General features: G+C 38.7%; 2 protein-coding genes across 8 annotated transcripts in view; one reads left to right on the forward strand and one right to left on the reverse strand.

The window, feature by feature from the left end:
* PSME4 (proteasome activator subunit 4) overlaps positions 1 to 18,040 on the reverse strand; it is a 98,978-nt gene extending 80,938 nt beyond the window's left edge. For 2 of the 3 annotated variants that reach the window (XM_042981389.1, XM_042981386.1), the window contains exon 1: positions 17,799 to 18,040. In XM_042981389.1, the coding sequence (XP_042837323.1) occupies positions 17,799 to 18,040 (242 nt within the window). Of the gene's footprint in view, positions 1 to 15,237; positions 15,418 to 17,798 lie in introns of those variants that run through there. The other variant, XM_042981390.1, reaches the window with a different exon arrangement.
* A 272-nt stretch (positions 18,041 to 18,312) lies between these two features.
* The window catches only part of ACYP2 (acylphosphatase 2), a 277,959-nt gene continuing 273,166 nt past the window's right edge, over positions 18,313 to 23,105 (forward strand). For 2 of the 5 annotated variants that reach the window (XM_042981395.1, XM_042981397.1), the window contains exon 1: positions 18,433 to 18,620. The gene's annotated coding sequence lies outside the window, so the exon portion shown is untranslated. Of the gene's footprint in view, positions 18,621 to 23,105 lie in introns of all 5 variants that reach the window. The other 3 variants (XM_042981393.1, XM_042981392.1, XM_042981396.1) reach the window with 3 other exon arrangements.

A 23,105-nucleotide genomic window follows, 5' to 3' on the forward strand; every position in this document is an offset into this window, starting at 1 on the left:
CATAATAGACTCTTAAATACAGAAAACTAGGGTTGCTGGAGGGAAGGGGAGTGGGTTGATGGCCTAAATGGATGATAGGTACTAAGGAGGGAACTTGTTGGGATGAGCACTGAGTGTTATATGTAAGTGATGAATCACTAAATTCTATTCCTGAAATCATTATTATGCTTTATGTCAACTAACTTGGATTTAAATAAAATTTAATATATAAAATAAAATAAAATAAAATAAAATAAAATAAAATATCTAACTGCTTTTCTCTCCCAGAAATTCCTCAAAATTCTTGGTCCACTAAAAACACACTTTTTCATTTTCTCAGACTATTGTGTATTTATTTATTCATTCAGCTCTTTTCTGTTGTTTCAAGGTATAATCCTGTGATTTCACCTTAGTACTCTGTTGATCAGATAGTATGGGACGCAGAGCAATGAGACCTGAGATACTGTTTTGCCTCTACCAGTAATTACTGTGCAAGTTTCTTAACCACACTGGACTGGTAAACAGATTAGTAAAGGCAATATCTAAAAACCCTAAGCCTGGGGCTACCTGAAATACTTCAAAGCTGAATAAACATGGTATAACCTCCTGCAGCCTCCCTCAATGTCACTTTAAATTTTGGAATGAAAGGTAGAATCAATTAAATGCTACTTTCAAATGAAAGCTATATTCCTAAATATATTCCTAAAGCAGCACACACAGAAGAGTTCAAAGATGTCCCTTGCTTTCAGTGGCTACTTCAGGTCTGGCCAGGACGCTAGATACCTCTGAGGTCCTGCATTCACTCTCCTCTGAGGCTAGGATACTTCTGTGGAAAAATTGGGAAATACTGCCCTAAGTCACTGAAAGAAGTTAGCTACAGCCCACTGCATTTACCGCAGTAGAAAGACAACTATGTGCTTATTAACATTAGGAACGTAAAATTCAGAGCCCCAAATTTAATATGCTGAAAAGAGACAGGGGGATTCCTAGAGGAGGTAGAACTGCTGACAAAACGAGAGATGTTAGGGGGATTACTCAGAAAGAAACCTTTTATTTTCCCTGTCAACCAGGAAATAGTTCTTGTCAGCCAGAAAATGGTTCTTGTCTCAGCATTTTTCAAAATGCAGTCCAAGAAAATTTCTTCTGAAGAACAAAAGAAGTACTACATGAAAATTAATAACTGGTATTCATTAAAATTGAGAAATTCTATTCACAATAAAACACTATTAAAAGTGAAAAGCCCAATGAAATATTTGGAATACATACATCTGACAAAGTATTCATATCCAAATTACATAAGAACTCCTTCAAATCAGTAAGAAAAAGACACAACCCAATAAAAAAGGCAGAAGACTCGGGTAGGCGCTTCTCAGAAGACAACATCCAGACGACTAATAAGCAAATGTAAAGGTACTCAACACCCTTACTCCTCAGTAAAAGCAAATTAAAACCACAGTAAGGTACCACTACACCCACCAGACTGGCTAAAATTAAAAAGCCTAATAATATCTGGTTTGGGTGAGAATGTGGAACAACCAGACCTTTCATATGTTACTGGTGGGTGTATAAAATGGTACAGCCACCCCCAAAAAATTGCCTGACATTACTTAGTTTTCTTACACATTAGATTGTTTAAAATGTATACTCCTGACTTCCATCTTAAATCTAGTCCATTAAATATACAGGAGTGTGAAATGCAATAAAACTGTAAGAAAAAAAGAAAAAAAAAAGGAAAGGAAATTTAGTTGGTTTTTCTGTGTATTTATGTTCAAAAATCCTACTTTAGACCATATTAAGAGATGGTCTATTCTTTTTCCAATTAATTTTCACATTAAATTTTAGAACGAAAAATTACTATTAGATGTCTCAAAATAGTTGAAAACCTTGGTAACAGTCAAGATTGATCTTTTGAACAGAATATTTTTTAAACTATCCAGAATATACAGATGACAAGTCATTATGTTCCACCCTCTCACGGGGGTGGGGTGGGGGTGGGGGTGGGGTGGGGGTGGGGGTGGGGTGGGGGACGGACAGTTAAAGATAATACAAAAGTACTTCAAATTTTTTTTTTTTTTTTTTTTTTTTTTTTTAGAGAGAGAGAATGTGTAAGCAGGGGAGAGGGGTGGGGGGAGAGAAAGAATCTTAAGCAGGCACCATGCTCAGCACAGAGCCTGACACAGCGCTCAATCCCAGGACCCTGGGATTGTGACCTAAGCCAAAATCAAGAGTCAGCTGCTCAACGGACTAAGCTACTCAGGTACCCCACAAACACATTTTTTAACTGCTTCCTCCTCACAATCTTATAGTGTATTAATCAAATGCTTTAACTTTTAATCTTGAGTAAAGAAAGACAGCAGCATACCAGGAAGAGTAATTAATAAGATGTTCAATACTATCAAAGTTTTTTTCTACTATACATCCTGAAGATAGTATAAATATAAAATTATACATTATTGAAATGAACTAAGATTCAGAGGTTGCTAGAAGCTAAAAATACTCATTTTCAATACAAGTTTTGTCATTCACTAGTTATTTTTCTTCAAGGCAATCACTGGGTTTCTAAGGTTCTAACTACATCTACCTATCAAGTGAAATTAACATCATTTCAGAGCAACATTAAGACTACTTGTAATTATAGGGACATCTGGGTGGTTCAGTTGGTTAAGCTCAGTTGGTTAAGACCTTATCAGCTCAGGTCATGATCTCACAGCTCATGAGTTTGAGCCCTGCATCAGGCTCTGTGCTGACAGCTGAGAGCCTGGAGCCTGCATTGGATTCTGTGTCTCCCTCTCTCTCTGTCCCTCCCCATCTTGTGCTCTGTTTCTCTCTCTCTCTCAAAAATAAATGTTAAAAAAATTTTTTTTAAAAAGACTATTTGTAATTATAAAACACGTGAGACATTCAGCAATAACATTTAACCTTAAATAAATGCTTTATTTCAGGTAGTCCTCCTCAAAAGGCAAAAAATGGAATTTTAACTTTAAAATTTAAAGGCCAGAGTTTAACTAGGTTCCTTTAGAACACTTAAAAGTATTTATGGATGACTTTTTAAAAATCCTACATCTAGCAATATATCCTAAGTAAAAATCCAGAATATCATAGTCAAAATACGAAAGTTTTTCTACGTACACCTGCAATAATCTTCCTGGAAAAAACCCCCAAAAACTGGAAATCCAACATAAGAGAACAGTTTGTTAAATTTAGTGGATTTGAAATGAAATGTCATATAAAAAAAGCAGGATACAAAATACATATGAATACAACTAAATAAAAACATATAATCATACGTTAAGATGAAAAGATAAACACTATAACATGTTACCTCTGAGTGGTACAACTGAGTGTTTTTCATGCTCTTCTATATACCTTTGTTTATTCAAACTTTATAAAATAAAAAGGCATTATTTTTATAATTAACATGTCAAAACATTTCATATCAAATTTCTGTTATAAAATACAATGTTTAAAATCAGGCAATCAATATTTCTGCATTTCTACATTTCTCTTAATAAAAACAGCCCTCTTATCAAAGACTTAATATTAAAGTCCTACTGAAAATTTTTTTTAATGTTTGTTTATTTTTGAGAGAGACAAAGTATGAGCTGGGGAGGGGCAGCGAGAGAGGGAGACAAAGAATCAGAAGCAGGCTCCAGGCTCTGAGCTGTCAGCATAGATGCGGGACTGGAACTCCAATGGTGCAATCATGACCTGAGGCGAAGTCGGATGCCTAACCCAGGTGCCCCTTAAAGCCTTATCTAAAAGAGAACAGGAGTCAAATTGTACAGTTCTCAATAGCCAAAAAATGACACCAGAGAGCATGAATCAGGATAATTAACTACCATGAATGTTTAAATATAATGTTACTAAAAATATAGATACAAACAAAAGAAAACTCAGAGCATTTGAAGAATGCTAGGGAACAAAATCATTATCTTAAAAGCTGGTAAATAAAGAGAACCAATGTCACATTTATCCTGGTTCCTATAGGAATTGCACCGCAGGGTAAACAATAGTTCAGGAGGAAAAGTTCTTTTGAGAAATTCAGCTAATAAGCATTTTGCATTCTCTAAAGAATGTAGGATGGTTACTAACATCACAAAAAGAAAACCAGGGATTATGCATCTTCTGAAAAAAGTATACAATACACCCTACTACCTAGTCTTGAAGAGGAAAATAAAACTTTAAGTGCTGAAGAGCAGCAACAAAATAAATGACTGGATGTCTTTAACATTTCAATCAGACTTTGAATGTAATTAAAATCATGTAATTAATAAAGCTGACTTTTAAAGACAAATAAGAATTGTGAGATTACAGAAACTGTGCCCTCTTTTCCCTCTCTGTGGAACACTTATAGAACTGGTCATAAACTAGGCCACAAAGAAAAACTCACTTAATTCTAATATGGACATTATTCTGGCCAAATAGTCTGATTATAATAAAATATAAATTAGAAAATACTAGCAAAGTGTTTGAAACCAAATTACTTAAAAACACACAGTCTTAAAGGTTAATATCAGACTTGAGGCATGCCCCCTCTAAGAGGCGCTTCCTTTAAAAGCAAAAAACTTTTTTTTTCTTTTTGCAAAAAACCACCTTTAAAAGTCTAAAACATTTAAAACCAGACAGATTCAGGGCAATAATGACTATTCTTACTATTATTATTTAGCATTATTCTGAATGTAGAGATTAAAAAAGTAACCTAGGAAACACAAATAGGGGCAACTGTTTCAGGAACAGTAGAAGAAGATGTTGTCAATACTAGGATTTTCCCCAAGACATCCAAAACTAGCAACAAAAAACTACTTTTACACTACATAAGAAAATACACAGAATATGTCTTTTGAAATCAGTAGCCTTCCTGTATGGCACCCAGATTAAAAATAATGATGAATGAAGGAAAACTGTTCCATTCTCATAATATCAACGAAAAGATTCATTAGAAATTTCTCTAAAAGAAATGTGCAAGAAGTACATTCTAAAACAATAAAACTGTACTAAAATGTAAAATATCTGAATAAATGGTGAGACATAAGAATTTTCTAAACTATGTCTTAATACCCGACAGCTAGGACTAACTGACAAGTATTTTAAAGCAAATAAAATAACCATGACCAATGAAATACCTGAAACATTCTTCCCTCTAACCAGAAAACAAAATAATACAAAAAAACCCAACCTCCCTCCCCACTTTACTATCTTCTGTTCCTAAGACAGCATCAAATTGAAAAAATAAAAAATAAAAAAGGCAAAATTTGCAGAGAACACTAGAGGATCAGGAATTTATTACTCTGACTTTATTCCAGGACTAAGTCTTTCATTATTACGTATAATATTAAAAATGCAGATATAGCTTCTCATTGGTAGGAACAGTGAGTGAACAGAAAAAATAAAGCGTTTTCTCAGAAATCCACCTCTCCTTCTCTTTTCACTCAACTACCCATGTATTCAAAAAGCATTTCTAGAGCAAAAGACATACACAGGACAAGAATATGATTCATATACTTTGTTCCTTTACACTATGAACTCACAATCAGATGTGAGGAAACACATACTGGAAAACTAAACAGAAGGGGGGGATAAATGAAGTAGTATTAGAGTTTTGTGATTTTTTTTTTTTTAAGCCAATGTTTCATCACACGTAAGTGACCACGGATGTGAATCTTCAAAGATTAGAAAGCTGTCATCACTGTAAATAAGCAACCCAAGGTCAAGAAAATCTGAGCATTTGGGGAAAGAGGCAGGAAGAGGCACAGGAGATGGCTCTAGGGAGAGGAACAGAGCCAAGAACAGCATACTGTGGCAAAAAGACACAACCAAGAGAATGTTCCTTATTCTCCCATTTCACTTCCAGAGAGGTCAAGCTGAGGATCAAGAAAAGGGATACACTATCAGAAACAAACAACAATAAAGGATATCAATTCCAAGTGTCTGCTGATAAGGAAGAAAGGCAAATTAGGTGTTATCTAAAGTAGAGAACACCCTACATTTCCATGCTCTAGATTGCTTTGCAACTCCCAACATTATTATCTACTCTGAATAGACAGAATAGTTACTGATTTCAACACAGTAGCCAAGCCAGCAGGCGCAGCATGATTTTACAAGTTTGCAGAGAATTCAAACTGCTCCAGGTCAGTCCCTAGGGCAAGTCATTTAATTCCTGTATTAGTAAAACCTGGATTTCCTCACAAGGCTATGGTGATAGGTAATTGATTAATGTACAAGGAAGTCATTCTGACTTAACTGATCTACAATGGGGACCCAGGTACCAGTTGTTCTTATGTTTCCCAGACATTTTACTACATTTGAGAACCACTCACTGCACCTTAGCAGACTGACTGGAGCACAATGTATGGTTTAAAATATATTTAAATCATTAAAAACATAATACTAATATAATCTGTTTCAATTAATGAGGCTACATACATCTTAGGATATTTGTTTACTACATAATTATTTGTTCATATTCAAAGGATAGCCTGTCTATCCTTTAAGACTTCTTTTCATGAAGTGCTCCTTCATTCCCAACCAAAAGTGCTATCTCTGTTCTCTGTCCCTTAATAGCTTGTACCAAACCTATTGTCCACATTTTACTTCTTAGAGTAGTTATATATGTGTTTCTTTATTCATTATTGTATTTCTGGCTCCTATACATATATCATATATAACCTTCGACTCTAACCAAAGAATGAAACAAGACAGACATTCTGAAAAACATTTCTTTGACTCAAGATATGAATATATCTTGAGAAATATACTGGCTTATGTAACTAAAAACAGCTCACTAGAGCTAATCTATTTTTGAAAAGAAAAAATACACTTCAAACAATAAATATTTTACCTAATTAAACAAAATGACTTTAAAACATTGAGTAGGTTTCCAAAACACACTAAAAAAACAGGCCTATTATCTTTACCAAGTATAGTACTTCTGATGGATGGAAGGTTTTAAATGGACAAGAAAAGCTGAAGTATACACTTCTCTTTATCCCCATCTATACGCCAGGCTAAACAATAGTCACTGAAGTTTCAGCAGATTGTATTTCGCAGTTATATTCTTTATGATATATTAAAATTGACAACTTCTGGAATAATATAGTCATCCACTATTAATACCTAATAATGATGCCTCTATTCTTTTCCCAGTTGCTTCTCTCTGGAGGCATGGATAAGGGGCATTCATATGTTGAAAGACTTTATTGAACAATATTTAAGAGCCAGACATGGCAACAGGGAATGGAAACATTAAAGTAACAAATGGTCTTGGAGCATACAGCCTAGAAGGAGACAGATAACTGATTATTTCAATATGATGCTCTGAATATAGACTTTACCAGTTATATGGTTAATTTGCTCATATCTCTGTTCCCCTACATTAAAAAGCTTTTTCAAAATTCCTCCTTATCTAACCAAATCCCACCTCAAGGTTCAGGTGCACTTCCCCTTTCCCAGGTATACAGCCTGGGGGTTTCTTTCCTCTAGAACACATGGTTAAGAGCAAGAGCCCTGTGGTCTTCAGGCAAACCAGCCAATATATTACCTCACTAAGCCTCATTTCTTCAAAGGTAAAACTGGGGTAACAAACATACCTACAATTCAGAGGGTTGTTTGTGAAAATTAAATGAAAAAATGAATGTAAAGTTATTAGCATAGTGCTGGCACGTCTGAGGCCTCAATATATGATAGGTAGTATCTGTACCTCTCATTCAACAATCTATTAATTAATTCTCTCTTATAAGATCCCTCAGTTTAATTTTTGAACTGTTGTAACTTTTCATTTTCATCCCTTATACCTTTATAGCTCAAGGCGTAGTTGTTGATGATACGACCTGAATCACAGAAAGAAACCTGTAAAATTAATAGCTTTCATATTTTGGGGGCCACAACCTGCCATCATCTATAACCCAGGATATACACATAAACATATATATAACAAATTAAGGTCATGAACATTCACCTTTATTCCTCTAAATTTACACTAATAATTCTAATGCAGTTCACTAGAAAAGAAACAAAACAGCCCAAAACAACAACAAAAAACCAAAAAACTCTTAAGACCTAAATTGATTTCACAACTCTATGGTTATAACCCACAAGTGAAAAATTCTCTATAAGCATTAATAAATCAAAATGTAGATTTAAAAAATTGTGATACCATACAAACTAAAAAAAAGCCCACAAAGTGAAAACCTTTTAAGATAATTGTTTATGTAATTATAATTTAAAAAGAAATATCACATTTTAAATCATTCCTGAATTTGTTAAATAACTTTTTTCCTGCCGTATAAAAAATAGGGACCTCTGCTTGACACATGTTGACAGAAATTTGACAACATCTTATTTATTGGTATCTCTGGAAGTAACCCATTTTCCCTCAAAAGAGAAACTATTCTGACTAAACTCTTCAGGAATCTGGGGTGCCTGGGTGGCTGAGTCAACTGAGCAACCGACTCCTGATTTCAGCTCAGGTCAAGATCCCAGGGTCATGGGATCAAACCCCACATCGGGCTTCGAGCTGAGTGTGGAACTAAGATTCTCTCTACCCCCCTCAGACCCTCTCCCCCACTTGTGCACGCTCTCTCTCTAAAAAAATTAAAAACATAAAAAACACTCTTTAGGAATCAGCCTAAAATATAAACACTCAACTGCAAAAGCTTGCGTTCATAAAATTTCTTACTCTAAAAACTTCTACTCCATTCTTGGCTTAAAAAAAAAATTTGTCAGGGGCACCTGGGTGGCTCAGTCAATTGGGTGGCCGACTTCAGCTCAGGTCATTATCTCACGCTTTGTGGGTTCAAGCCCCACATGGAGCTCTGTGCTGACAGCTCAGAACCTGGACCCTGCTTCAGATTCTGTGACTCTCTCTCTCTCTGCCCCATACCATGTTCGTGCTCTGTCTCCCTCTCAGAAATCAATAAACATTAAAAAAAAATTTTTTTAGGGGCGTCTGGGTGGCTCAGTCGGCTAAGCGTCCGACTTCAGCTCAGCTCATGATCTCGTAGTTCGTGGGTTCGAGCCCCGCGTCGGGCTCTGTGCTGACAGCTCAGAGCCTGGAGCCTGTTTCAGATTCTGTGTCTCCCTCTCTCTCTGACCCTCCCCCATTCATGCTCTATCTCTCTCTGTCTCAAAAATAAATAAATGTTAAAAAAAAATTTAAAAAAAATTTTTTTTAAAGAAATTTGTCAGAAAACAAGATGAAATATCTATGCTGAAAAGCCCCAAAATGTTTTAGTAAACATTCCATTTAGAGTGTCTACCATTAGGAGATTATAAACCACTTTTTAATAAATTTTAATGTTTATTTTTTTTTTGAGAGAGAGAGAGAGAGAGAGAGAGAGAGAGAGAGGGCGCGTGCGTGCACATGAGTGGAGGAGGGGCAGAGAGACAGGGAGACACAGAATTCAAAGCAGGCTCCAGGCTCTGAGCTGTCAGCACAGAGCCCAACATGGGGCTCAAACTCACGGACTGTGAGATCATGACCTGAGCCAAAGTCGGACACGTAACCGACTGAGCCACCCAGGTGCCCCTAAACCATTTTTTAATAATTCTTAAGTAATTTCTGCCTTATTTGAACTACAATACTATTCTCAAACCCATTTCATAGCTGCAATGGTGTTAGTTTTTTCTTGGTAAGGGAAAAGGCCTTTAGTATATTTCAATTTTTTTTTAAGTTTTTATTTATTTATTTTTTAGTAATCTCTACCCCTAATGTAGGGCTTGAACTTACAACCCTGAGATCAGGAGTAGCATGCCCTTCCAACTGAGCCAGCCAGGGGCCCCTTCACTATATTTTTAAACTCTAAAGTTTAGGTTCTATATATTTTTTTAAATGTGTATTTATTTATTTTGAAAGAGAGAGAGAGGGCGAGCATGAGCAGAGGAGGGACAGAGGGGGAGAGAGAGAGAGAGAGAGAGAGAGAGAATGAATCCCAGGCAGGCTCCACACTGTCAGTGCAAAGTCTGACATGAGACTCAATTTCACAAACTGTGAGATCATGACCTCAGCTAAAACCAAGAGTTGGAAACTTAACCAACTGAGCCACCCAGGTACCCAGTTAGGGTCTATGTATTCTGAAAAAAAGTCAAACCAACCTAAAAGGTGATTACCATTACCCAAAACTGTATGGTTCACCTATCAAAAAACTGTATTACTGTACCCTAAATTATTTTATACTAAATATATTTTCTAAGATTTTATTTTTTAATGTAATTTTTGAGAAAATGCATGCATGGGTGCATGAGCGGAGAGGGGCAGAGAGAGAGGGGAGACAGAGGATCCAAAGCTGGCTCTGTGCTGACAGCAGAGAGCCTGAGGTGGGGCTCAAACCTGCGAACCATGAGAACACGACCTGAGCTGAAATTGGGTGCTTAACCAACTGAGCCACCCAGGTACCCCAATATTTTATTTTTTTAAGTAATCTCCACACCCAACACAGGGTTCAAACTCACAATCCCCAGCTCAAGAGTCTCATGCTCTACTGGCTGAGCCAGCCAGGTGCCCCTTAATACTAAATATTCAGGCATAAAAATTATTATAGATTTATTTTTATTTTTCCTAATGTTTACTTTTGAGACAAAGAGAGAGTATGCACAAGCAGAGGATGGGACGGAAAAAGAGAGGGAGACACAGAATCCAGAGCAGGCTCCAGGCTCTGAGCTGTCAGTGCAGAGCCTAACATGGGGCTCAAACCCACAAACCATTAGATCATGACCTGACCCGAAGTTGGATACTCAACTGACTGAGCCACCCAGGCGCCCCTAGATTTATTTTTAAATGAAAGTCTCAAACTCACCGATGAAACCTATTCTCCCTGACCCCCACTTTGGATTATGAAACACACCATTCTTTTATTTAACCAAAATGCTCCTTTCCTCCACTTCTTTTTATTAAATATATACTACTTTCTTTTGAATAGAGTATTAAAATAGACCTCATCCCGGGTTTGTTTTCTCCATTTGACTGTAAAAGTTTCTTAGAATTTCATAATGCTTTAGTTTACAAAGAATAAAAAAGTAAATTATAATATTATTGAGTACCTATGAATGTATACACTGCAGTACTAAATGCTGGGAGTGGAGGAAAGGTGTTAAGCATGGAGGACATTGACCTCCAGAAAGCTCACAGTAGAGGGAAAATATGCACACAGACTACAAAAGCATGAACAAGGGATCAAGAGGGAGTGTGCTAAAAGGGAAGAAATGCTGAGTGTAGGCCGAATATGGAAGTAGCCAACCTCAAGATTCCAAATGGGAATGAATATTTATAGTATGTGCTTTTAACATTCCACTGGCTGTGTCAATGAATATAAAGGTTTTGTTGTTGTTGTTTGCTTGCTGTTGCTTTTATTACCATGTTCTCAGCTTGCCATTCATACTGTATGAGATTTTGATCTAATTTTCTACAAAGGTTAGAGAGAAACACAGATTTGGATTTTGTACAAAAAAGATGTGCAGTGAGAGGAAGATTCACTACAAATGAGCCTCATTTAACAGAAAAATTAACTCCCAGGTTCCACAATGAGAAAACTGGTTTGGAGGTTGTGCCCTTATTTACCACTAAATAAATAAGCACCCCTTAAAAACAAACAAGTCGCCTCCATTTCACTTAAGAACATGTCTTTCTAAGACAATTTTATAACACTGCAGCGAGACGACTTAGGAACATTGTTTAAAAAAATTTTTTTTAATCTTCATTTATTTTTGAGAGAGAGACAGAGACAGAGTATGAGCAGGGGAGGGGCAGAGGGAGAGGGAGAGGGAGACAAAGAATTCGAAGCAGGCTCCAGGCTCTGAGGAGCCTGACGTGGGGCTGGAACTCCCTAAACCTGAGTTCACGACCTGAGCCAAAGTCAGCTGCTCAACGGATTGAGCCACCAAGGGGGCCCTGGGAAAATTATTTTTAAATGATACATTCAGATTTCTGAAGAACAATGAATGGTTCTGTTTTACTAGATTTTTTTTTTTTTTTTTCTAACTGTGCTCCTCAGTGCCTCCATTTAGGGCATTAAAACATAAGATTTTTTTTTAAGTAATGCACTTAGAATTCATATTTTCTTCCCCCAAATTTGTTGACGGAGCTACACCTTGCCTAGGCTGTCCTTAACGAACAAAAAGGTGTACTAAGAAAAAGAGCACACTGGAAATTCCCAAGAGGGCAGAAATCTTTCACTCACTAACATATCCCAAGTGCCAAAAACAGTGCCTGGCCCACAAAGAGCACTCAGAAAATAACTTGTTCAAAGATTCCTGCTTCTACTACTTTACATCAAACTATGTATTAGCTAATAAGAACCTCAGTGTCTTTGTTTTTTTTTTGTTGTTGTTTTTTTTTTTAATTTTTTTTCAACGTTTCTTATTTATTTTTGGGACAGAGAGAGACAGAGCATGAATGGGGGAGGGGCAGAGAGAGAGGGAGACACAGAATCGGAAACAGGCTCCAGGCTCCGAGCCATCAGCCCAGAGCCTGACGCGGGGCTCGAACTCACGGACCGCGAGATCGTGACCTGGCTGAAGTCGGACGCTTAACCAACCGCGCCACCCAGGCGCCCCAGTGTCTTTGTTTTTAAAAGGGAGATAATTCAAGGGAGTCCTTGTTGCTCCAGGGTTGATTCTATGCCTTCGAAGTTAAGATGTCATAACACACAAATGTTCATTAATAAGCTGTATTTTAAATTTCTGTCCATGGGGTCTATTTGCAATAAGCCTTAGACAAAACAATCCAAATGGAAACTCACAAGTAAAATCACAAATTTTGCAAAGTAGAACTTCATGAGGTTGACCAAAGTGATAATGGATCATCATTCATGTTTTTAGCTTAGATAATGGCATCAGTATTGACTTTTTTGGTTTAACCCCTTTTCCCTTAGAGATACATCCTGGAAGCACCTATGAATGAAGTAATATGTTCAAAAATAATGGGGGTGGGTGGGTATGGAAGGAACATGATTGGCCATGAGTTGATAATTGGAAGATGGGTTAGAGAACTATTCAAATCACATATATTGACAAATGAGATTCTGGCAATAACATCCTGTTAACTAGAGGAGAAAAAACTGATGAAGCGTTTTAAAAGAATGAGTAAGAGAGGTCCTTGAGGGGCACCTGATTGGCTCAGTCAGTAGAGGATGTGCCTCTTAATCTCAGGGTCATGAGTTCAAGCCCAGCATTGGGCATGGAGCCTACTTAGAAAGAAAGAAAGAAAGAAAGAAAGAAAGAAAGAAAGAAAGAAAGAAAGAAAGAAAGAAAGAAAGAAAGAAAGAAACTAAAGAGGTATTTGAAAAATGGGAAGGGCTTCATATATATATGAACTTTGTGCTCAATTTTGCTTTGAACCTAAAACTGCTCTAAAAAATAGTTTGTTCATTAAAAAAAAAAGAAGGATAGTTTATTGCACTGTTACATAACTTTGTCAGAAAAATTCATATTCCCAAAATCATTTAATTCATTTACTTTGTCTTTCTATGGAAAATCAACTTTTAAATCAACTTTACAAAGAAACTTTGGTTCTTGTTCGGAGTGTTGTCACATAGTAACAATGGCAAACCTTCTCTACTACTTTCCCAACTGGTTTTCACTGATGAATGTGGTAATGTGTCAAGACTTTAAGATTTTTTTATTAAAAACAGGCACTTCTATTTATTGTGTACTTCACAATTTCAACACGCAAACATTAGATACCCTAAATAAGTTCATTGTGTTAATAGATAACTGAGATTCAGCAGTTAGCATTTTCCACTTTCTCCCTTAACAAAGAGATGATACAAATTTGGGTGCTCTTGTGGTCAGATTATTACTTTCCATAAAAGGAGTTCAGTGTATTTGATAATTCTTATCTTGACTAAACTTTAGGTTTCCGGTGGTTATATAATCTAATTAAATACATTATGTGGTTTCAACTGGGATAATCCAATTCCTATTTTAGAAGCCTACATAATTAAACAAGGAAGTTACAGTTTAATTAGCAAATGAAATGATCTCTCAATATAATGGTCATATCATAATAATAAAACAGCACAGAAGTTAACATTTCACTCTAACAACAAAAAAAACACATTTAAATGTGGGCGGGGGGGGGGGCGCCTGGGTGGCTCAGTTGGTTAAGCATCTGACTTTGGCTCAGGTCATGATCTCAGGGTTCGTGAATTCGAGCCCCACGTCGGGCTCTGTGCTGACAGCTCAGAGCCTGGAGCCTACTTCGGATTCTGTGTCTCCTCCTCTCTCTGCCCATCCCCTGCTCATGCTCTGTCTCTCTCAATAATAAATAATCATTAAAAAAAAATTAAAAATAAAACATCTTGGTAAAAACATTTAAATGTCCTTCATAATACAGTAAGCCCACATCCTTCACGAGAATCAAAATTCTGATTGAAAAAAGGAAACACTAAAGAATTACATCCATAATGTAATTACAGGTAAACTTATAGGAAATAGTAGCCCATTCACTTGTTTTCCTTCCTCTAGACCAACTTAAAGGAACACAGAGCTAGAAAGGCCCTTTAGCACTAACTCAGTGATTTTTGGATCCCTGAGCAGGCTTCAGGGGCTTCTATGGTCAGTGAAGTGTTAAAACGAAAAAAAAAATTGTTGCAACTGCATTCTTCCCAAAGACCCCAATATTGTGCTTCTGATTTTGCTTTTATACAACAGTCCATGGCTAAGTTTTAAGTTTGAAAAACCACTAAGAGTCTATCACACTTTCCAAGAGGACTCTAAAGCTTCAGAGAGGTTAAGAAAGACCAAGATGATAATGTTCACGGAAAGGCCAGGTAAAGAGAAACTGACATCTTCAAACTAGACCTCCACCGCCTCACGTGAAAGGTCCAAAGGACAAAGGGAGAAAAAAAGCAAGTTTCAAGATTACCTTTATTCAACTCCATCATGGGCCATACCAGTTATCCACCAATACCTTTCACTTAGTGTCCAGGAGCAGTCTTTTCTGTGACCATTATTAGGTTTGAGCCTCTCTTCTCCAATTTGTTTCCTTGCTTCTTAAAAACTGTCCCTGTGATATTATGTCACACAATGTCTCTTTAACAGGCAGTTCTAATACTTTAACTTGTTCATGCAAGAGAGCTTGTATTTTATCACAGGCCAATTTTTAAAATACACAGAAATAACCTTTCTCACAGAGATACTACATAGACCCACAAGTCTTGAAATGGATGGAAACAGAATGACAATAAGTACTAAGGTGAGGTAAAAAGTAAAGAAAAAAAAAGGGAGCCTGAATATCCCCAAACCAGAACTCTATCCCACACAGACCTGTGATGCCCTGATTAGGGGTGTATACTTCTGGTCCGGGATCCAGTCCCAGTGCCTCTGAACAGCATTTACACTCTGGTCTTCTTTAGGAATGTGCTTGATCTATGCAACTATTCCCAGTGCTTTACAAGCTGCTCAAACAGTCCTTGCAGAAAGATACACATTGGCTTATTTGAGGCTCTACAGGATAAAAAATAAAATCATAAAATACCACACCAGGGCTGTCTCCCAGGAATTATTTAGTCCAACCCCTTCATTTTTCACAAGAATACTAATATACATGAATTAAAGTCACTTTCCCACCGTCACAGAGCTATTACTGGTAGAAGTTAGATTTTGTTTTCATTACTACTTTCCATTCTTCTGCAAAGTACTAAATATGATCACTGCTCAGGTAATTGCCAGCTATCATCACATGTTTTGGCATCATTTAGATGTAAACTTGTGCAACACAAGGCTTATTAAAAAACAACAAGTGCAACTATAAACAGGTCACCTTAACATGACTTAGGAGAAAAAAATACACCCAAGATCACAACATGTCCCACCAAGTTCAGAATGTCTCATACTGCAATCCTTAGAATCAGTTTGTTCCAAAATAAAATCCTGACAGCATTTCTTGCTAGTTACTTCGACATAAATGGTTTGAGTTTCACAGGCTAGTAAGCTTTCTCAACTGCAATCTTGCCCTCAACACCAAGGACTGTCTCCACTGTATTTTTAGCCATTTCCAGATAAAAGCTACTTACACATAATAAGCCAAAAATAATCAAACTCTAGGTGCTAATTTGCCAAGCTGAGTAATAAGTATGTCAGAAAACAATGCTTAACTATGCCTGTGAAGATTCTAGATTCAGAAATCCAAACCAGGTAAGCATTCACACATTGGTATATATTGTGCATCTAAAAGAAGCTGTGTCCCCCAAAATGGTTATTCTCTGGCAAATCTAATAAGAGTGATTAAAATGGGGAATTACTGGAACTGACAAAGTAGTTTTACTGTGCCTGAGTAAGACAAACACATAGAAGCTCACATGAAAAATCATTTGATTTCAATCAGTTATAAAACATAGAACATTGCTGTTTTGACTAAAAGTGGTTCTTTTCCCTGTTGCATTTCTTTTTTCCCAGAGTCTCCTAAGAATCCTAAATACACAAACTTCTTTACACTCTTCAAGAGGAGAGCTGTTAACCTTGACATTTTATGGTCACTCTTTGAAAAGGGAAAATTAAGTGTTTAAGTTTTGCTTTTTAATTAAAAAGGTAATTATTCCCACCACCACTGCACCAAGTGGAGATGAGAAATTTGTCAGAGGCTCCCTAATAATTGGCAGATAAGAATCATCCTGTGAGGAAATGTAGACAAGACTATTGCATTACAAAACCCTGAGTCATCACCCAGTTCACTCAGCAGATTTGGGTAAACAGTGGATAAGTGACTTATGTCTTGTGTGTTTATCCATCCATACCCACATTCATGAACATACAATGTTACCAGATTTTGTGTACAGTTAACCAAAGAAGATACAGCACAACTTTCTTAAAAAATTCTTCTCTCACAACGAGGATACCCATCTAGCAAATAAAGTGCCTAACCTTTCCCCCCCAGACCGTATTTTTACTTGCTGCCCCCCCCCCCAATTTCAGTGGCACTATAGCTTAAGGAGAGTTTGTGCAAAAAAAAAAAAAAAAAAAAAGAAACAGTAATCGAACAATAACATAACTCCTGAAACTGATTTTTAGGTCATCTATATTCATCTGAGCGACTCAAAAATTAACGCAAGCCCTGTACTAATAACGCCCTGGACAATCTGACAGCTCTCTTCTATTTTCCTTAGGGTCGCACATTTCCAAAGGAAATGTCACAACTGGAGAAACATACAGTTTCCCGATGTTCTAAGACTCAACACTCTCAACATTAACTGTCTAGTATACAGCTCAAGAAAGCGCTAAGAGCTGATTTTGAACCAATCTATTCAATCAAACTCACAAAGACTGAGCAGGCCCAAAAAAGCAGAACCTACAAGTTCCCTACGGCCTCCTTCCCATTCAGAAAGTTACGAGACCTGAATTGAGGGCTATAAAGAGGCGGAGACCGTAGAGGAAGAACCGGAGGAAGCACCAGGAAAAGTCGAGTTACTCCCCCATAGACGAATCCTCTCCTCCCACATCCCCCTTGGGCAAAGGTTCAGGACCCTTGAGGGACCCTTCATCTCTCCCTGAGGGCCTGGTGCCCTCCGGCTCCCCAAGATGCCGTAGGTCGCAAGACAACAACCTAAACCCTTGGGGAGAAGCAGCTAGGGAGGACCTACAAGGCTGGTGAGGACCGAGGAGGTCCCGCAGTAAAGTGGCAGGGAGCGGACTTGAGTGCTTCCCAGGCTTCCTGTAGCGATTCTCCGACTACTGCTCGGAGACCACCGGAGGGTCGAGTCGGGGCAGAGCTGTGTCCAGCGGTCCCGTGTGGACAAAGAGCCGCCGCTGCCCTTGCCCCGGACGCTTTCCCACTGAGCCTTTGCCCCCCTTTGCCCACGCATCCACCCTGCAGACCCGAACACACTTACGTGGAGAGTTTCCTGGTCCAGAAGAGGCCCCCGGGCCACAGCTCTTGGAGCTGCACGGCCCGGCCCAGGTTGCTTTTGATCTGGGCCAGCTGCAAGTCGGACTCGGCGTCCAGCCGCTCGGCATAGGGCAGCAGCTTGTTGTAGACGATCTCCTTCTGCGGGACGAAGCCCCGCGAGTCCGGGCCGGGACGCCCGCCGGGCTCCGGGGGATCCCCGCCGCCCGCCCGCTCAGCCGGCTCCATGAGCCTAGGGACACCCCCCCCACCCCCTCCCACCCTAACCCTCCCCGGCCCCCACCCCTCTCCGGGCTCCGCCTCCTCCGCGTCGTCGTCGCCCCGCGGCGGTCGGCAGCCCGTAGCCCTCGGCCCGACCGCTGGGCCCCCTGCGCTGGCCGGCGCGCTGCTGGTCCCCGCGCGATCCCAGTTCGTTGGCGGCGGCAGCGGCCGCTCTGCCCGCCCCGCACCGGCTCGGCTGGTGACGCTGCAGCAGCCGGGCCCGCAGGTTCCGGACGGGCCTCAAGTCACTTCCGGGGCGGGGCGGAGCGACGGCGTCGGAGGAGGTGGCGGCGGTGGTGGCGGCAGCGTGAGCCCAGCGGGCCGCGCCTTTCTCGCCGTGGGCCGGGCTCGGAGCCCCCACCCCCGGGCCTCACCGGCCGAGCGCGAGCCTGCCCCACCGGAAACACGAAGCCGAATTCCAGGCTATTGTCCTTCCTCGCCTGGGGTTGCGCGGTCCCTGTGGCTGTCCTCGGGAGCCCGTAGTCGCGGTGCTCTCCGCCAAGGCGGTGGGCCTAGTCCCCCACGCCGAGTGTGTGGAAAAACCTAGGTACTCTGTATCCATCTCACTTGTTAATTATAGATTTTTTTACTCTGTCTCCTTTAAGTCCCCTCTTTCGGGTATTTTTCTGGCCGCTCTCATTCCAAAAAGGTGAATTGTTATTCAACAAATATTAATTGAACTGCTATTTTGTGTGTCAGACGCTCCTTTTAGGCCCTCGAAATGGGAAGAGCACGTGATTTCTGCCCTCCAGGGTTTTACAATCTACCTGAGCTTTAGTCTAGGGAACAAGCAATTACAAGACAATACTCTTAATTACTGGATAAGTACAGGATGCCTTGGGAACACCTAAAGAGAATTTCAAACTGTAGGGGTGTCAGGTAGTTTCCTAGAAGTGATAAAGTTGAGGTTTAAGGGAGTTGAGGGCAGAGTTGGTTAGGAAAAGGAGGACAAGGTACAGCAACAGCTTAGAGGCCACAAGCATGCACTCTAGGAATTCAAGGAAGTTCAGAATGGCTGCAGATTGCTTGCAAGAGGGGAGTGCAGGATTGAAACCTAGAAAAATGCTAGGGAGTTTTTAGAGCATTAATCCTAAAAGCAACAAAAACTCTGAAACATTTTAAGCATAGGAGTGGTGTGATATAACTTACATTTTCCAAGAATCATTCTGGCTTTATGTGGAGAATGGATTAAAATAGACACCACTGGAAACTGGAGGAACTCTTAAGAAGTTGTGACATAATGATGTCAGTGGAATGATTTGAGAGCTACTGCAGCAAGGAAAATGGCCTGGACTTGGTAGCTGACTGAATATGAAGAGTGAAACAATGGGAAGAGACAGGATGATTTCAGATTTGTGGTTTGGGAAGATGGATAGTAAACTCCTTCACTGAGATAGAGAACACAACAGAAACAGATTTGGAGACAGAATGCCTAAGGGATGGAAAAGTACTTTGATGTATGGATCAAGGGGATGATCTAAACTGAAATATTGATTAGCATATAGGTAGGACTGAAGGGAATGAGACAGAGACTTACTAACAGATCACAGGCATATTAAGAATTTTAAGAGTTTAAGAATTTTAAGAGTTTTAAGAATTTTAAGATTGAGCAAAAATCTATCGAAATTGGGCAGAGTAAAAGCAGAAGTTTGGAGCCCAGAGAGGAGCCAAGGGAAAGATTTATGTAGAGAAGGTGTGTAGACAAAGAAAGGAAACTATTTGATTGGCTATACCTTAAAGCCCAGTTGGCTGTTTATGATTGGTTGTCCTTAGCGTTTAGATTTCATAACCTTGAGGCATTTACACAGAATTTGGGCAGGGACATTAGAGCCACCTCAGTCTAATGGCTGTTGTGTAATTAGGTTAACAGTATGAAAAGAGTAGGGTCCTTGACCAGCCTCTCAGGGGTACCATATTTAGGGATGTGTAGAGAAAGAGGAGAGAGACCACAAAGAATGCTCATGAGAAGCTGTCAGAGAAATAGGAGGAGTTCTAGGAAAGGGGCCTCCCTAAAGATGGAGTTTCAGATGGAGGAAGTAATCAGTGTACCAAAAGTGATTTGAGCTGTTAAATGAAATGAGAACTGAGTAGAGTTTATAGGAGTTGTTGATACAGCAGGTAACAGTTTCAGTGGAGTGTACAAATGGAAACCAGATCACAATGACACTGGAAAAATAGGAAGTAAATAAATAGAGGCAGCAAAAGCAGACAACCTTTTTTAAAAGTTTGGGTGGGAAGAAAAGGAGAGAGATAAGGAGGTAGCTGGAATAAAAAGGAATTTTTGAAGGTGGGATATGTTTTAAATAATAATGAGAAGGAGCCAATGGAGAAAGGTTGAAGTTACGTGGGCGAGCATGACAGAGAGTGGGAGAGAATATGGAGTCATTGGCCTTTAGCAATAAGCCAGACTGTGCTTCATTGTCAGAGGAGGAAGGCAGGGGAGGATAGGTGCAAATGCAGAAAGGTTTGCAGTTTTGGGTGGCTAGGTTGGAGAAGTTCTTTCTGATAGTTTCTTTTTTGTTTTTCTGTGTAATGAGAGAATGAGAACAATGGGAAGAAGTGGGGGGAAGGAGATTGGAGGAGACTGGAGAATGTTTATAGTAGTCTCAAAATTCAGAAAACTCATTAGAGAAACAGAATTATTTGTCAGTTAAGTCTGGAAGCATGAATTTACTGCCATCTGTCTGAACACTTTAGTGATTTTTCCCAATAATGTTGAGCAGCCCCAGATTGTGTGCCGTGGAGTCTGGTATGATACAGTGACAAAAGAATAAGAATGTATGTTGGTGGTGGCGATGGTAATGGTGTTAGCTACCCTTTGTTGAGCCCTTCTCTCACCCAGCGCTTTACCCACAATATCTCATTGAATTCTCTTTCCTAAGTAGAATCCTTGGGTTGAGAATATTTAAAAGAGAGTGGTTAATGTCAAAATTGGTTGAAGTCTAAATGAAAGAGAAGAGGGTTAATAGAGAGGTCAAGGTACTCGGATCCTAATGAGGTACAGGAGCAATATGAAAGGATTAGCCTGAACAAGGGATCTGGAAGAACAGGAAGGTTTGGACTTAAGATTTCAAAGAAGCAGTTCCTGATGATGTCAGTTTCCCTGGGAATGGATGTCTAAACTGGAAAGGTCAAAAGAATTATTGGAACAAAAAAGATGAAGTCTCTTTCTGTTATTCTATGTGAACTTTAATGGAAAACACTAGTGAGTGAAACCTATTCAGGTGAGAAAGTTGAGAAACCTTAAATCTCTCTGGGGGACTTAGTCCGCTTATCATTTGAGATAGTCATCCAAAGTCTGGGGTTAATTTTCTCTTCTGAGACCAACTCCCAAGCATTTTTTATCTTTTAGAGCTCCGGATCCTCTGCCAAAAGATAACAGCACATTATGCTTTCATTCAGACCCTGAGGGAGACATTGGCTTCTTATCAGACCCCTCCAGGAAACAGACTAAAATCTCCTTTCTTGGAAAGTGCAATAGCCCTTCATGGAAAATATTCTGAAGGCAGAGGTTTCTCCTCAGGTTGGAGGAATTAATGGGGATAATTACCGATCAAATATTTATGCCTTTGGTTCACTGCTTGATAATCCACTTAGTAGCAGTGAACAAAAATGACAGGTTGTTAATTTCCTGCCTTCCCTGCCTTATTCTGTATATGATACATTTGAGCCTGAGAGTATATTGAATTTATGTGGTCAGAGCATAATGTTTAGAAGTATTTGAATTATATTAGAATGATTCATTCTAATGTAATCAAATATCCAAACTTCTGCTGTATTTCAGTTCCTAAAGGCACAAGAATATTGGACCTGAGAAATGAGAGGTTTTTTCCTGTTCCTATATGTTTTTTAAGTTTTGATTTTTTTCATCCTAAAGCCCTTCTCATCTGGCCATAGTAGCTACTTTCCTTCATTAGAGTGTATTTAGAATTCATTTTTTTAGTAAAGAGAAAATCACAGCTAAAGGAATGAATTCTTCTGTGATTACTACTTTATAGTTTTCCTCTTTGTTAGGCATTTTGCCATTTTACTATGATGTAGTTGGATGTAGGTTTCTTTTTATTTATCTTGCAGGGGATTTGTATTTCTTAAAAGATCCATGTCACTCATCAATCATAAAAATTTTTGGCTATTATCTTTTCACAATTTTTTCCCCTTCTTTCTTTGTAGAATTCCCATTAGACGTATGTTAAATCTTCTTATGCTGCTCTCCATATTTGTTACTTTCATTTTGCAAGTCTTTGTCTCCTTACTCATTCTGGATAACTATCAGACCTATTTCTAACTCATAGAATTCTTTGTTTATCTTTATCTGATCTGTTTAACTTATCTATTGAGCTTCTAATTCTAACGATTATATTTTTAATTTTACAAGTTCTATTTAGTTCTTTTCCAAATCTACTATTCTATTTTCATTGGCTTTTGTTCTTTATGGTTCCAATGACTCTTTTCATCATTTTGACATGTGTATTTAATTATTTTAGACAATTGTATTCAAACAGTCCTTTCTGTTATTTCAGATTTTTAAAAGTTTTTTAAACTTTATTTAAGTAATCTCTATACCCAACATGGGGCTCAAACTCACAACCCTAAGATCAAGAGTCACATGCTCCTCTGACTGAGCCAGCCAGACACCCCTGTTATTTCAGACTTTTGGGGATGCTATATGTTTGTTGACTTTTGTTCATGGTGGATCATTTGCTTCAGTTTTATAATTTTTTATTTTATGAAATTATCTTCACATGGCTTTTTTTCTCTGTGGAAATCCCATGTGACCCAGAGCATTTTGTTGGTTTGTTTGTTTGCACCAGACCCACAAAAATATCACAGGCTCAATACCAATAAATATTTATGTTAATTTCTCAGCTATGTAAACTTCTCAAATATAAATTTGGATTTCTGTCCTATGCAAGTTACAGGTCTGAGAATTCAGCCCTTGGAGAGTTTTATTACTATGCAATATTTGACTTCCAACTCCCTTAGGTTCAAGGCTTCAACTTCTTTCCCTGAGTAGATATTAAAGTGCAAGTCA

This window comes from Panthera tigris, chromosome A3 (genome assembly GCF_018350195.1).
Source record: "Panthera tigris isolate Pti1 chromosome A3, P.tigris_Pti1_mat1.1, whole genome shotgun sequence".
NCBI lineage: Eukaryota > Metazoa > Chordata > Mammalia > Carnivora > Felidae > Panthera > Panthera tigris.